The sequence below is a fragment of the Chamaea fasciata genome, unplaced genomic scaffold (assembly GCF_029207755.1).
Source record: "Chamaea fasciata isolate MVZ Bird 193981 ecotype frontalis unplaced genomic scaffold, bChaFas1.0.hap1 SCAF_3, whole genome shotgun sequence".
Taxonomy (NCBI): domain Eukaryota; kingdom Metazoa; phylum Chordata; class Aves; order Passeriformes; family Sylviidae; genus Chamaea; species Chamaea fasciata.
The window spans coordinates 43898352-43913164 of NW_027094088.1; the positions used below are offsets into that span (position 1 = coordinate 43898352).

The window sequence follows — 14813 nt, forward strand, 5'->3', positions numbered from 1 at the left end:
ACTAATTTTTTTACTTTTTCTTTTTTTTTTTTGCACTCAGGTTATCTGTTGATGGGCCTTATCGCAATGTTGGTGGTTCTTGAGACTTTCTGTGAACTCCATGAGCTCAAAAAATTTAGGAAGTTGTTTTATGTGAAGAAGGATAAGGAAGAGGACCAAGTGCATATAATGGAACATGACCAGCTTTCCTTCTCTTCCATCTCAGACCAAGCAGCCTCCATGAAGGACGATCAGAAGGCAAATGAGCCTTTTGTGAATTCCCAGTCCCCGACTTCCAATGACAGCTCTCTAAACAATTAATACACGGGTATCCGTACCGGTGTTTTGGTGCATTTATGCTACTTACCATAAGAAATAGAAAGCCTCATTTTTTTTTTTTTTCTCAAAATATAAAAGCTGGAAGACTGTGCTACTTTAACAAGGATTCATCACTTCTGACATAGAAAAGACTTCTGGGAAAAATGTGGGAGCCACCCTGGGAAAAGGGAATAAATGTAAGATGTGGCTGGGAACATAAGGCCATTTTGGTTGAGGGATAAGGATTTAGGTGTACCATATTCAGAGATGCCAGAGAGAAGGGCTTGCACAAGCAACTTCATTGAACATCTTTAGGAGACTAGACCTTCACTGACATCCAGCTCATTGAGTTGCACACCCCATCTTGCAACTGGTTGACAGCAGATTTTGGGATGTGCGCTTTTGATAGTCACAGTTTTAATCCACTAGCTAGCATCTTAATCTGGAAAACATTTTCAGAGCAATATCTCTAGATCTGGTGGCGGAGCAAATATCTAGGTCATCCCTCTGTTACCCAGTAACTTGCAGGTGCAAACAGTAATTCTAGGAAGAAAAAAACAAGACTGGAGTCCCTCCTTTGCTCATGCCATTTACATCTAAATTTCCTACTTCCTTAAGAGGTCCTCTAATCACCAGAAAAAATGTTGTCCTGAAGAGAGTGTGCCTTGAGTCTTCCGTGCTGTTTGTTTTTTGTATGAAATACTTTTCTGAGGGAAAGCAAAAGCAATTCAAAGCTCTGGATGAGGTGAGACTGTAGGAAAGGAAGACAGATGCATTTCAGCCTTCTGAAATGGGCAGGAGTGGGTATTTAGCTGCGTGGAATGGAATGAAAACGAGTCAGCATATGCCACACATGATTGGCACAGTCGTGCTTATGGCATTCTCCTAATAGATGGCTGAAATCTGTTCAGCAGAAGGACTCGGCGCTGTTCCTCCCACAGTTCAGCTCAGTGTGTGCTCTGCTGAGCTGAGGAGGAAGAGAAACAGCATCACCTTTGAACATAGCTCCTATTTCTTCTTTTGCTTTTCTAGCTGGTACTTGGAGCACTTTGGAGGAGAAGGGAATGTTTCAGGTCAAAAGAATTTTTCAGTTTTTCATATGGCAAGAAAAAAGGAAAAATGTCACATTTGGTTCGGATGGAACCGAATTTTTTTCCCCTTGGGAAAAGTCACTAAAAAGTCTAGATCTCGCTCAACTTCTGAAGCTGGAACCTCTTTGGCTGTAACACGAGAGGTGTTTTAGTCCAACTACCAGTCACTGTGCTGAATGCAGGGACCTCAGAGTGAAATTCAGTGAGCATGAGACGAGATTTAAGTGGTTGTAGTACTTTCTCTTCTGGCCTTAAGAATCTTACGATAGGGGAATCTTGATAATGCTTTGCAATGAACAAAAGATCTGGAGCACAAATAGCCATATTAGGACAGCCTCCCACATAGGAACAGTGTAGAGGAGAGCCTTTTAGCTGCAGTGCAAGCATGCCAGATTGCCTGTAATTTGGCTTTTAGTGTTTAGAGCTGAATAATAATTTACTGTAAAAGAAAAAAATGCAGTGTGTCTAGATTTAACGCACGTGGGAAAAATACTTGAAAGTAAATAACCCAAAATATACTGTGTTTGAGCTTAATTATAGCTAGCATCAAACAAATTTTTATATCTTTACTGGAAAAACTTACTTTATGGTAAAATCAGCTGAAAGTCTTCAATTGAAATTTATATTTATAGAAAATCAGAGCTAAAGGTTTTGGTTGTTTTGAGTTTTATAGATTAGGTGAGAGCATATTGTGTTTGCATGTTCCCAGGAAAGTGGCTATTTTTATACTGCTTAGGTTAACACAGTCTATTTATGATGAATGTTAACCAATATATATGTACATATACATAAATATATTTATATACTGTACATGTATCATAAATCACCAGAGTCTAACAGACTTAGGAATGGCATTTTAGATAATTTTTCCCCTAGTCTCCTCTTTATACAGTCAATATTTGAAAACTGTGGCATTAAAATGACACTGACATAAGAGTACTGTACTAAAAGAAACATTTATACTGTTTTTTTCAGTGGAACTTTACTGATTGTTTTCAGTACCGTAAAATCCAAAATTTCTTTTAATTTCCGTGTAATGTAAAGCTCCAAAGGATATGCACAGATGTTAAATGATATACAAAGTTACTTTTGCAGCGTGTACACAAATGTGAAATGTAGACACGTGAAATGAAAGCACAGAATTCAAAGCAGAAGCGATAAACTAAGCAGTATACTGTGATTGTAGGTGAATATTTGTTATTTTAAACTTTAATAAAAAGTCTGGCTTTTGCCTGCCTGCACTATGAAGTGGGACTGTTTTCTTTGGTGGTGTGTGCCTTGAAGAAATCCTGTCTGCATTTGTGCATCCTTTAGTTAGCCTTACTCAGCTCAAGGAGGCTCTATTAATGCCAGTGTTGTACCTAACCTTGATATTAATTGTAGCTTAGTATTGTGCTGGTTCTGGTTCTTCATTAAAAAAAAAAAAAAAAAAAAAAAAAAAAAAAAAAAAAAAAAAAAAGAAAAAGAAGAAGAGCAATCCAAGGTATGTTTGGTTTTGTTTCAGACGCTGACTGATTTGATTATAGCAAATAAAAAACAGTGACATAGCATTTATCATGTCCTTATGAACCAACTGCTCTAATATTTGAGAAATCTGAAAAACTGATTAAAATAGTGTACTTCATTTCATACAGCTTTTACATCTTTACATGAAACCAGCATATAAGATAAGTTAAAACTGGAATCCAGATCAGAAGGAGGAAGATTATCATGCAAGAACCTCAGTATAAAGTTCATCCCTTACCTAGAGTCAAACTGTGAAGCAGGTGCATTTAAACCCAGATGGAGAGCGTGGCTCATGAAGCAAGGGTGCTGAAAAAAAGTTGCAGGAGAGAGTTAGAAATGCAAGAAAATTACTTGTACATGTGAAAGGATTGCCTGTCCTCACTCTCCTGTCCTCAGTTGTTCCAGGCATATATCCCATTAGTAGTTTTATTCCTGTGCTACAGCTGACATTGCCATCTTTTCTTTGTCTGTCAGTCATGAAATATAAACTTGTTTTATTGTTTTTTCAAGGAAAAGAGCTGGCAGGATAGTCTCTGTGTTGGAGGAAAGAAAATGGAAAAACCCACTTGAGTTTTGATTTTGGAGCTGAGTGACAGCCATGTCTTCCCTTAATGAACATATTCTCTTCCCGAAGTTTCTTCTCAAGGTTCACCAGTGGCACCTTGTGTGGGTGCTGAAGACTTGCTGGAGGTTGAAATGAGTTATTTTCTAAGTAGGTAACTCTGGAGATTTTGCAGCTTTAATGTCAGCACCACAATACCTCCCTAGCTGGGTGCTTATGTCAGAGGAGTTGCATAAGATCAGTAGTTCTGGATTGCATTAAATATTTGTCTATCCCAGTGTTTTGTCTCTGGCAATGGCCAGGAGCAATTTGTGAACTTTTGTAAGGAAGGGGCAAGTGCGTAGCAACCATTCCTCAGGATGTTCTCCTAGCTCCCAGCAGTGTGCAGCTCTGGATCCATGACAGTACCTAGGAAGGGTGGAAAGTCAATGTAGGTGTGCTGTGTGGAAGAGATTCTACGCTGAGGTGCCTACTCTTTGCTTTGATCATTGAGAGACTGTCCTGCCCAGGATCAAATGGAAATTTCCCACAAAGCTGTTTCAAGTTAGGTGCTTTGCAGTTAGCAGGTAACTTGCATGGGATGGGTTCTTGAAAACGGGAAGGAAGGAAAAAAGGGGAAAGCCTTTTATGGACTGTTGCTTGGACTGTGCTGTCCTCCAGGTAGGTAGGAACTTGCACAGAACCTGTTTGCCAATGCCAAATCTTGAATCTCCATGTTACAATTTGCTTTGTAAACAGTTGCCAGAAAGGTAGTGAGATGAACCGTAAGTTGCTAGAAATACTACTGCCTAAACGTTGTTCCATTATTATTTGTTCTTCTAGATTCTGCTTTCTACTGAAGCAAAATAAAATTACTATAACAGGAAGCAGTGTTATTCTAAGTGTGCACAAGAGAATGGGGTTTCTCTTCTCGGCACTGCTATCTGTATTGCAGCATGTATCAAAAAGCTGCAAGATAGCCAAAAAAAAATTGTTGCTTGTTTCAAAGAGAAACCATATTTTTGAGATCCTGGAGACTGCCTCTGCAAAGCTGTGGCTTGCTTTATGCAGATTAGGTACTTGATGTATGTAATTTTCATACCTACTGTGTTATCTCATAACTCATTCCTAAGTTACCATTTCACTTACTTTTTATCGTGGGGCTCTTATCACAATTATCTTCAAAGGTCATCATGTTGCCACTGAGTATGAGGGCTGTGATGTAGTTATTTTGCTGGTGATGATGCAGGTTTGCCAGAGCCATTGCCTTAGCTGATAACAAGACGATCTCACTCGTGGCATTTGGGGCCAAATGACAGATTTAGGTAATGAGGAGGGACAGTGTGGCTGGGAGCAGGTGCACAGGCTGACAGCCAATGTCAGGGAAAAATCATCCTGGCAAACTGCTAAGTGACCACAGTTTTCACTGGGCTTCATTGCCTGTCACTAGGAGTTAGAGGAAGGAAGAGCAAGGACGTTGCCAAAAGTCATCTGAAATGAAGTTTAATGAAAGTAAGTTTTTCACCATTTATCTACAGCCTGCAGCTCTCCATTACTTCAGTTGCACCATACATTCTATGAATCAGGATAATGGTTTGGCATTTCTCCAGTGTAGATGGCTTCTGTGGCCCCTGAGGCAAGTTAAGCTTGTTATCCTAACAAGTTTTTTCTGTGTTAAGTTTACTGAATGTTCAGACCCATGAGCAGGAGGTCACTGTCACTGCTGAAACTTTCCAAGGGCAAATGTGGCTCAAGGCACTGCCTGGCTTTGGGTCAGCCTTTCATTTTACTGCCTAGGCTGTCTGGAAAGACAGCAGTGAACTCTACCTTAAAAAGTGAGAAACCCACTCTTCTAGGAGGCTCAAAACTCCCCAAATCCATTTGGTGCTGATCCCAGGGATTTCATAGTCTTGTGTGTACAGTATGTATGTGCAAGTATCTGGAGTAGCACGTAAAACTGCCACTCTTTACTCTATGCCTGATTGTTTTGGGGACTGGCTGACTCCCTTAACATTCTGGATTTCTCTGTTTAGGAACATGGCTCACAGTATTCTCTGACTGTCCTTAAACTCTCACTAGTACCTAGCTGGGCTGTATCAGTAGGTGGTGAGATTCAGTGAGTAGAAAGGGACTTCATCACCTGCCCTAATGATGGGGACTAGGTGAGGGGACAGGAAAGCCCCACGCCTGCCCATTAGCTTTAGCTGCAGCCACCACTTTATTTTTAAAACCATTTCCAATGTCTGGCACAAAAGGACTGTATGATTCACTCGTCTGCACTGTGCATATCAGCCAGTGCTCATGCTAATGGTAACATAATGACATAAAAACTAATAGCTCATCTAGAAGAATTAAATTGTTTTATTTTTCTTTTTGAGTGCATTGCTGCTTTGCTTATGAGCATTAGACTGATTGAATCCTGGCCTGCAATATTATATCTGGACATAGTATCCTACAACTGTAAAGCTTCTATCTCAACCCCACATGGGCAAAAATTAATTAGCATGTTTGCATTAACAGAAAACAGCAAAATGTTGTGTCAGTTTAGATAGAAATTAGCAAATCCTAATTCTGCATTTCTGGGCTGGTTTCCTGATTGTGGGCAAAGATCTGTTAAATTTGTTTAGCGATTACCAGCTGTGATTTGAGGCATACTTTCTGAACAGAGATGCAAAAAATATCATTGCTTAGTAATGAAGTACATCACCTTTGGGATAAAGTCCCTCAAATGTTTAATAGGCTACTTTTGCAGATTAATGCTATTTGCATGGGATAATAAGCCCTGTTTGAACCTTATTATGCAAAAATGAAAATCCACATTCCATTTAAGTCAAATTCCTACTGCATGTTCAGTGAAGAGAAAAATCAGTATGAAAGAAGAAAATGACCCTCATTTTGTACCCCCACTTCTGGGGAGCTTGACCTGGTATTGCTGACCCTGCTGAGTGCTGAGAAAACCCCCTGGCTTTCCTGACCCGTACAGAGTGTGAAGTCAGGCAGTCTGCCCCAGGAAGGTTTGCAAATATCATCGGCCTCGAGGAGGTGGAGTGGTGCAGGGAGAGCAGCTTCCGTGAGGCACAAGAGGAGACCACAGCTGCTCTGAGGCCAAAGGTAAGTAGCAAAGATGATCAGTGATGGGGAGCCACGGCCGGACTTGGAGAGTCAGGGGGAGTCAGCCTGCTCCAGCCCAGCCCCTGGGCCAGTGCCCAAGGCAGTGTGAGGAGAGGAGGAGAATAATTTGACAGCAGGATTATTAAAGAGGTGGTGTCACTAGAACAAAACTTGTCAATCTTACAAGTAGCAGGTGTGGAGAGAAAAGATGAATTTCTGTCTCTTAAAGGCAGAAAGAACCCTTTTGATACTCTTCCATGGCCTCTTACAGGAACCAAGACACATCTGCAGTATTAGAGCAGATGGGATTTCCAGATCTGACAGAAAGTCCCAGCTCTCATCCTCTGTCCCTGATGCTAATTACCTTCCCTCTTAAAAAATTCCTGTTTTCTTTGGCGAACTGCACAATTTCTAATTAATTGTTCCAAAACCCGCATTGCTATAGGACTTTGTTGCATGTTTGTCTGCTAAGTGACAGACCACATTATATTACCTACCAGCTTGCCCTGAAAAGATGAGCATCCTTCAAATGTCCTCATTAATAGGTGAAGCAGGCCACACTCTTCTGAGCACTGAACATGAGCATCTTGTCAAAAGCTCAGCTCATTCCCAGTCCAATTTTTCAACACGCATTTTTCAGCACAGCACGGAAACCAGGGTGCCACATGCCTGCCTGTACCCAGGGTGCTGGCTCTGCAGAGGGGCTGTGGCCATGGAGTAGAAAAGGGAGATGGCATTAGCCACCATGCCCCTACCTCCATGCTTTCCATCCTTTTGGAGACCCTCAGGTTTCCCTTCATCCTTCTCCTCACCCATGGAGAACACCTGGTACTTGCCCCTATGCCTACTAACCTGGGGCAGATACATGGGAACAGGGAGTCTGTGGCAGCATCTCTGCCCTAGATGGTCCTAAGTGTCTGACACAGAGACGCTGATTTTAAACACAGTCTGCTGCACCCTACAAGAGCCAGGAGCTTTTTAAATGCCTCCTAGTCCATCTGCCCAGCCTGCTGTGCAGAAGCTGTTTGCCTCTTGTGTACACCCTTGGGATGCAAGAGGTTGTCAGAGCTCAGAAGAAACGTGGGCAGACCCACCAGAAGGGTCAATTGCACATTTACTTCAGGCAGTCTCAGAGCACTCATTTTGGACAACAGGGCTATCTCATCAATCCTCCTGCCCTCCTGGCTGTGTCTCAGGCATCAACAAGATGCGGAGAAGAAATATGGGTGTATAAATGCACCCTTGGTCAGGAGTGAAGCCTCTTGCAGGGAGGCGATTGCACAGAGAAGGAAGATATATTTTTATTAATTTCAGGGTGCAGGTCAGGAAAAAAAAAAGGTCTTACATGCGCTGGAGCTGCTCCAGGGCCGTAGCACCCCCTGTGACAGACAGCGCCCCTGTGATGCTCTTGGGGACATTTGTACTGCAGTCCCCTTGGTGTGGTCTAGTTGTTATTAAAATCCAACTGAGGCTGCAATTTCCTATTTGAGATGAGGCAAGAGACTTAACTCCAAGGGACTGAGTTGAGTCAGGCAGCAAGGTCCTACCTCTAAAAATCCAAAACTCTGTATCTGCCAAGCTACTTATAATTTTGATGGTGCAAGTATTGCTACCTCATCTTCTCACAGAGGAGGCTAATAAGAGTTGCAGTTTTTGATTTGCAAGACATGCATTGAAACATAAACCAATCTTAATGTGAAAATTGGTTTTTTTAGAAGTTTTAGTCCTGAATGCCCTTAGATGTGAGCTTGGTGACTAAACAGAATAATGTGATGATTGGTACGCAGTCGGGAGACTGACACTAAAAGCTTGAACAAAAATAGATCCCCTGGGCAAATGGTTACCCAGGACTTTCTTTCCCAGCAGCAAAATGTAAGCCTGGATGAAACTCCCAGACGTGGTAGCTGGAGCAGAGGAGCAGGGATGAAGGGAAAGCACACAACCTTGGTTCAGCAAGACCCCCAATAAAGTAAGTTCATTAATTCCAAGAAACAAGAGGATGTGCATGCACCAAACTGACCTAGAGGTCAGCAAAGAAAAACGTTTTCTTCTGCTACTTTTCTACCTTTGTGTCAGTATCACTCTTTGCAGCCATCCTGTAATCAAGAAATATCACTCTTCTTGAATGCAATACAGGCCTGGTTTTAAATTTTTTCAGCAATGTTACATCAGGACCACAATGTTGTGCTAATTCTACCATGTTGGCAACTCCATGAGGCATTCCCTGAGGTCATGTGGTCAATCTGGCATTTTAATTGCATCTCATCATTTAACCTCACATCTGCTGTGAGGTTGATGTATCTCACATCAGATGTGAGATATAAAATCCATAATAAACCTATGTGTCAAGTATTGCAAGGAACTACCACTCCAATTCAGCCTGTATTTTTGCCCCTCTCTCAGAAAAAACCCAGTTTATCTGTTTAATGTTTTTATAAACCCTTCTGCTTGATACACCATGGCTCTATCAGACTTTAAAATGCAACCAGATTCTGTCCCCTCTGTATTTGTGCTATTATTTTATCAGAGATTAAAACTGACACAGTTTATCCAAGAATAAGAAGCATGTATGAGAGCTGGAACTTCTCCCTCAATCTCAAGAGCCGAAATTCATCTCTGTGATGACACAGTCTTTAAAGGACTTTGAGGAAGCATGAACAGGCAGTGAGATCAGAGGTGATTTTCAGTTCCTGTCTTGCTTATACTCAATTCATATTCTCACCCTGATGCGGCAGCAACAGTGCTGCACATTCCCATGGAAGTTTGTCAAATTTAACATAAATTTGGCCTATTTTGCATCCAAACTTCAAGGCCATGCACAGAACATTAATTGCTATTCGTCTGTGTGGTATTGTTTAGCCTCAAACCCAGCTAAGTGGATTACAGGAAGTTATTTGTGACAATTCAATTTGAAGGACAAATTCAAAACAAATAGAGACTTGGGCTTCATACCAGCTGCAGGTATTTTTTTAAGCTACAGCAGAAAATGTGTTTTTAACAGGTTTAAGTCTTACTCAGCTATCAGTCCTCTGAGAGATGCTGGTGTCAAATGGTTTAGGCTAAGCATATCCAGCATGTTTAATGGCTGCCATGACTGGTTCTGAAGATTTTTGCTAAATAGTGTTCCTGCTGAGGAAAGACTTCATGCCCATTTACATTACAGATTAGCCACTGGGAAATATTCCTGGGTTAAAAATGTACACTTTAAATAAGAGCTCTGTTGGTTATGTGTAAATGGGCTGTACCTTTTCAGGTATTTACATGCAACGTTTTCTCTTCGTTGTCACTTAATAGGATTTGGTTCTCCTGTTCTAATAAAAGAAGAAAACCTGGATGAGTGTTCAGCTTGGGAAGGGTACAGATTGGAAGCCATACTTTACAAATAGTCATGGTTTCTGTAGGCAAATTTTCCCCAAAATGAGAGGGTCTCTCCCAACCCAGATCTACTGATGTGTGGAAATCTTTGCAGGACTGGACTCGGGTCAGATCAGAGGAAAAAGCATCTCAGTTGCAAGGACATCTCAATTGGAAATGGCAATACCTTTTTTCATTATATTCTTTTTTGATTTCATGCTCTGTCAGCTGCCAGACATGAGAGTCTTCCCTGGTTTTACCTAATGCCACTTAAAATTTCCCGGAAAAGAGCAAGCAAAATTGCTTGCTGGACCACTCTGAGGCCAGGGGGGACACAAATTGGTGCTCTGCCGAAAAGTTGTCCCTGTGCCACTGAGGCATCCATACACGTGGACCAACATCCTGGTGCTGGCTGAAAAATCTAAGTGCCCAAAAGAAGAGTAAAAATCAAACAAACCAAAAATGAGCAGCGTCAGCCACAGAAGAGAAAATCTGTCCTGGCACTAGGGGATAACCAGGAACCTGGCCTAGCACGGGGTTCAACAGCTAAATCTTGTGTCACAAAAACATGTGACTAAGTCTCCTTTTGACTGGAATTCTGAATAACGCTAAAGCAACTGAAACCCCATGTTACACCATCATTTCCAAACCCAAGAACCATCCCTGTGTTCACACAATCTCTTCTGTAAATTAATCCGACGTTATCTTGTAACAGTTAAATACCTTCTCCCAGCATCCCTGTTCAAAGGCTGCTCTGGCACTTTATTTCTGAAAGTTAAATATCTTCTTCTTTCCAAGCCAAATTCTTTCAGGGTCAGCTTAATCTTGTAGCAGCTTTTATCTAAATGGAAATAATTCCTCTCTCTTCCTGTATTTATTGCTCAAATGTAATCCAACCTTCTCTCAGTCTTCCGTTAACACAGCTATGCAAGACAGGCTATTTGATCTACCCTTCAGAAACAGAGAAACTCAACTCGTGTTTCTGAGTAGCCCTTTTCCCTTTTGTCTGTTTAAAACCATCTTTTTGAAAGGCAGCTGGTGAGAAGTGTACACTGACAGCTCAATTATGGTGTTGTGGTGCCTTAGCCAGTGCCAGGACTTTCCATGACACTGTGAAAAACTTCTCACGTGACACCTCCTGGATCTGCTATCACGTCTTTCCTGGCTGTGACACTTACCCTAAGCAGCAGCATATGGTTTTGCAGTGTAACCAGATCCTCCTCCTCCTCAGCATCCCTTGGAACTATCTCAGCACAAGGCAACACACCTTCTTTGACCCCAGGTGAATTATGCTACACTTTTTTCCCTATCACATTCCATACTTTTACTGGCTCCAGGAGTACCTAATTTCTCCTATGACAGAATCCAGTCATCCGTCATAAATACAGGCCTTGTCTTGCACCATAGGCATGAAGGGAGATGGGCTAATCTGTGATTCGAGATACCTCTGTGGGCTGGTAGCACCACTACCAATTGATCTTTTTATACTGTCCTGTTTGCCCAAGACCTTAGGTTGTTTGTAATTCTTGAAGTACATCCCAACTTTGCAAACAAATTCTTTTGAGTCATTGTACTAAACTCCTCTGTAGAGATGAGGCGAGCTGTTTTCACAGCACTTTCCATCTGTATGTATTTGTATGTAACAGCCAGATATTTCTATGATCGCATATTCTTTTCAGTGAGCATGATGGGTTTTGCTATCTTCCAGCTTTACCCCTGCTCACTCATAAAATGTAACAAAGGAGATGAATAATTCTTGCCATGTGCGCTTGAAAGAAAAAAGGAAGTGTCTTGTGTCTTGATAGATACCAAAACACTGGCTGTACAGGTAGAATACAAGACCTAAAGTGGTTTAATCTATTGGGTGTTTCTGCTTAATATCCTTTTTCTCCCAGTAAGAGGTGGTCACAGAGAGCCCAGATCTGCCTCTGCTCAGGTGAGCAGTGCCTTTTGTTTGCACAATTTCCGTGTCCCCAGGTGCTCAAGAGTTGGGTGAGATTCCCTGCATATGAGAAGTGTGGAGAAGCCTGTCTCACCTTCACTGGCCTGTGAGGAGGAATACTGGCCAAGGCCCGGGCAGGCTGGTGCCTTCCCATTGCTTGGCAAGCGGGATCACAGATGGTCCGGAAATCAAACCTCTTTCACGCTGCCTCATCTCCCTGCCATGGTCATTAATGAAGGTGCTTATGCTACTTTTCTCAGAAAGGTCAAACATATGCTGGCTAACAGCTCTCACCAATTCATTTTCCCCCAGTAATGTAGAATTGCCATTTGTGGGCTTTCCTACTCTGCAGGCTCACCGCAGAATTTGCTTCCCACAGAAGACGGCTGCAGCTCCATGTTCATGCTGCTTTAATAATTTTCCTCCTCGGGGTGAGGATTTGTTTGTTTGTTTGTTTGTTTGTTTGTTTAATCATCTCCTGCTCTGTTGTGCTGAGCTCTTTCTCAGTGCCTCACACTCCCCCACTCTGTTCCAGTGCCTGCTGTTATTCTTGGCACCCGAATCAATGCTAACTGGTATATAATCAGCCTGTGTTTTACCGACCAACATTTGTTCCACTGTCAGCTTTCATTTCAGCTTCTGCACTGATGCCAGTTACTGTTCTGCTCCCTGGTATAGAGCTCAGATTGCTCTGTGGGGTGCTGTATACCACTCTTTGGGCCTCTTCTCATCAAGTTCTTGTCTGTACCAGGGAAACTTGTTGCCAGTGCCCCACCCTCACTTCTTCATAGTCTATATACTTGGTCCACTTCCACTCTACCTGCATGTTCATCCTCTTGTATTTGCAGGTCATGTGATTGCAGTTCTGCAGAGAGTATTTCCTAATTTGAAATCTAGGATGATAAAATATTAAATAAATGACTCTTGAGAGGCACATGTAGATTATAAGAAGACTCTTCGGATGTTGTGCCATAGAGCTACTTTATTGCACACTGCCTGTGCTAATGAAAATGCTGAAAACCTATTTTACTTGATCCCCACTTTTCTAAATTTGTATTTTATTGATCACTGGATGCATGTGTTGTGCTGAACCAATAGAAATGTAGTCACCTAGGCATTTATCTATATATTGTCCATGCTGTGTGGCATTAGATTGTGTAAATCAGACTTTGATTTTTGTCAATAAGAGGCCACAATTCAAATAAAGGAAATTGGTGTACACCACCAATTTCCTTTCCACAAGGAAAGGACCACAGTGTTTGGGCTGGTGGGGAAGGGCACAGTGACCAGCACATCAGACCTGTGGTTAATGAAGCAGGAGAAATGGGGGAGGGGGGGGAATAACTCAAACAGAACAGCTGGGCTCGTGTGTCACTTCTTCTAGACTCCAGGAGTTTTTCTTCTCCAGCATCACATAGCTGATATGCTACAGGCAAACTGGAAGGAGGACACAGCATATCATCATCCAGAATGTGAGAAAAACCTGCTGGAAAGAGATGAGCAGCCAGCAAGAGCACTCGCCCCAGAGAGCCAGAATATAAAGGGAAGCTGAATGTAATTTTTTTAAAGTTTCCTCAATTTAAGAAGCAATGAGGTAAAACACCAATAACCAAACAAAAAGAGTCACAATTCTTTGCTTTTTGAATAAGGAAGAGATAGAAGAGTGAAGGGGATAAAATATTCTGATAAGATGCTGCAGTTCATTTAAAAATAATTAAAAATGACAGCCTGGATCCCAAGATAAGGAAAACGACGGTACAAAAAAGAATCATCATCTCAGTAAGAGTCTGGCAGGTCTTTTGTGTGGCCTGATGTGTTTTCAAAACTAGACAATACTGTCTGTCAGGCAAATACCAACGGAGAGTAAACAAAGCTGTATTTTTTTCCAATGGATGAAGTAGATATTACCTTAAAGGGTGAGTTCATATTCCTCAATAGACCAAATCCTGCCCCCAAATCATACTCAATGCTATCTTTAAGATGTTGTCATTTTCTTTTAGCTAAACATGTTTGCTAACTTTACTGGACTAACGTGAGTCTACAGGCACAGAGTGATCTGCAGAGCTCCTCACAGAAAAAAAAGTGTGTCCTCTGGGGTCAGGTAGCTCCACCTCTAACTAGCCACAATGAGGCCAGGCACCTGATGAAGGTGATGGCAATCAGTGGCTGGGTGAGGAGAGGCTGGTTTGAAGGACAAGAGCTTCTCTGTGGAGAGATTGAAAGGAATATCATGAAAATGCAAGATAAAAACGCCTGGTAAAATAAGTCCTGGCAGCTTTAGCTGTGGAGTGAGGGCTTGCAGCAGAGAGTGATGGTGGCTCTTATCAGTGCTGGCGGGTGCAGGAGGTGTGAGCAGCCTTTTAGGCAGACTATCCAGGTCAGTGCATCCATGTATGTTCAATGGCTCTGGCCTCGCTCCTGGGAAAAGATAAGACCCAAGTGTGCGTCTCTTGCTTGATGCACTTTTCCCTAGTTCAGGGCCAGAGCTGTGGAGCATCCTGGCCTAATCCAGGGGTGCCAGGGCTGGTGAGGGGTTGCAGCTGGTGCTTGGGGTGGGTACAACTGTGGAGAGCTGAGGGTGATGCTGGGGAGTGAGTAACTGAAACTAGAAAGGAATCAGAGGGCTTTGCTGGAAGCAAGTGTAAGGTAGAAGATCAATTTTCTTTTTAGATTCTCATAAGTGCTGTTTGAAGACCTAGGGAAAAAGGCTAAACTGCCCTGGGACTAAAGGACAAGTTTCCTATCTGAGGGAAATAGCAAGGCAAGGATAAAGCCCTTGTTATGAGAATAGACAAATATATTCCTTTAATCTAGCTGGGTTTAAACCTCATTGATATGTTTATTAGTTTCCTCTTATCTGAGCCATATGCCTTCTTGCAGCTGCATTTCCCTTATCACACAGCAGAAGAAAAGACTCAAAATGCCTAAAAAGCATGTCACTCTTTCAAATGCTTCATAAAATCCCAGCTGT

The 14813-nt window shown here is 42.1% G+C and overlaps 1 protein-coding gene across 1 annotated transcript in view; it reads left to right on the forward strand.

Annotated features, from left to right (window-relative positions):
- Positions 1 to 2636, forward strand: part of KCNK1 (potassium two pore domain channel subfamily K member 1) — a 33509-nt gene extending 30873 nt beyond the window's left edge. Inside the window, exon 3 of the mRNA XM_066178799.1 lies at positions 41 to 2636. Coding sequence (XP_066034896.1) covers positions 41 to 300 — 260 coding nt within the window. The 3' untranslated portion in view covers positions 301 to 2636. The remainder of the gene's footprint in view (positions 1 to 40) is intronic.
- Positions 2637 to 14813: the final 12177 nt, after the last annotated feature.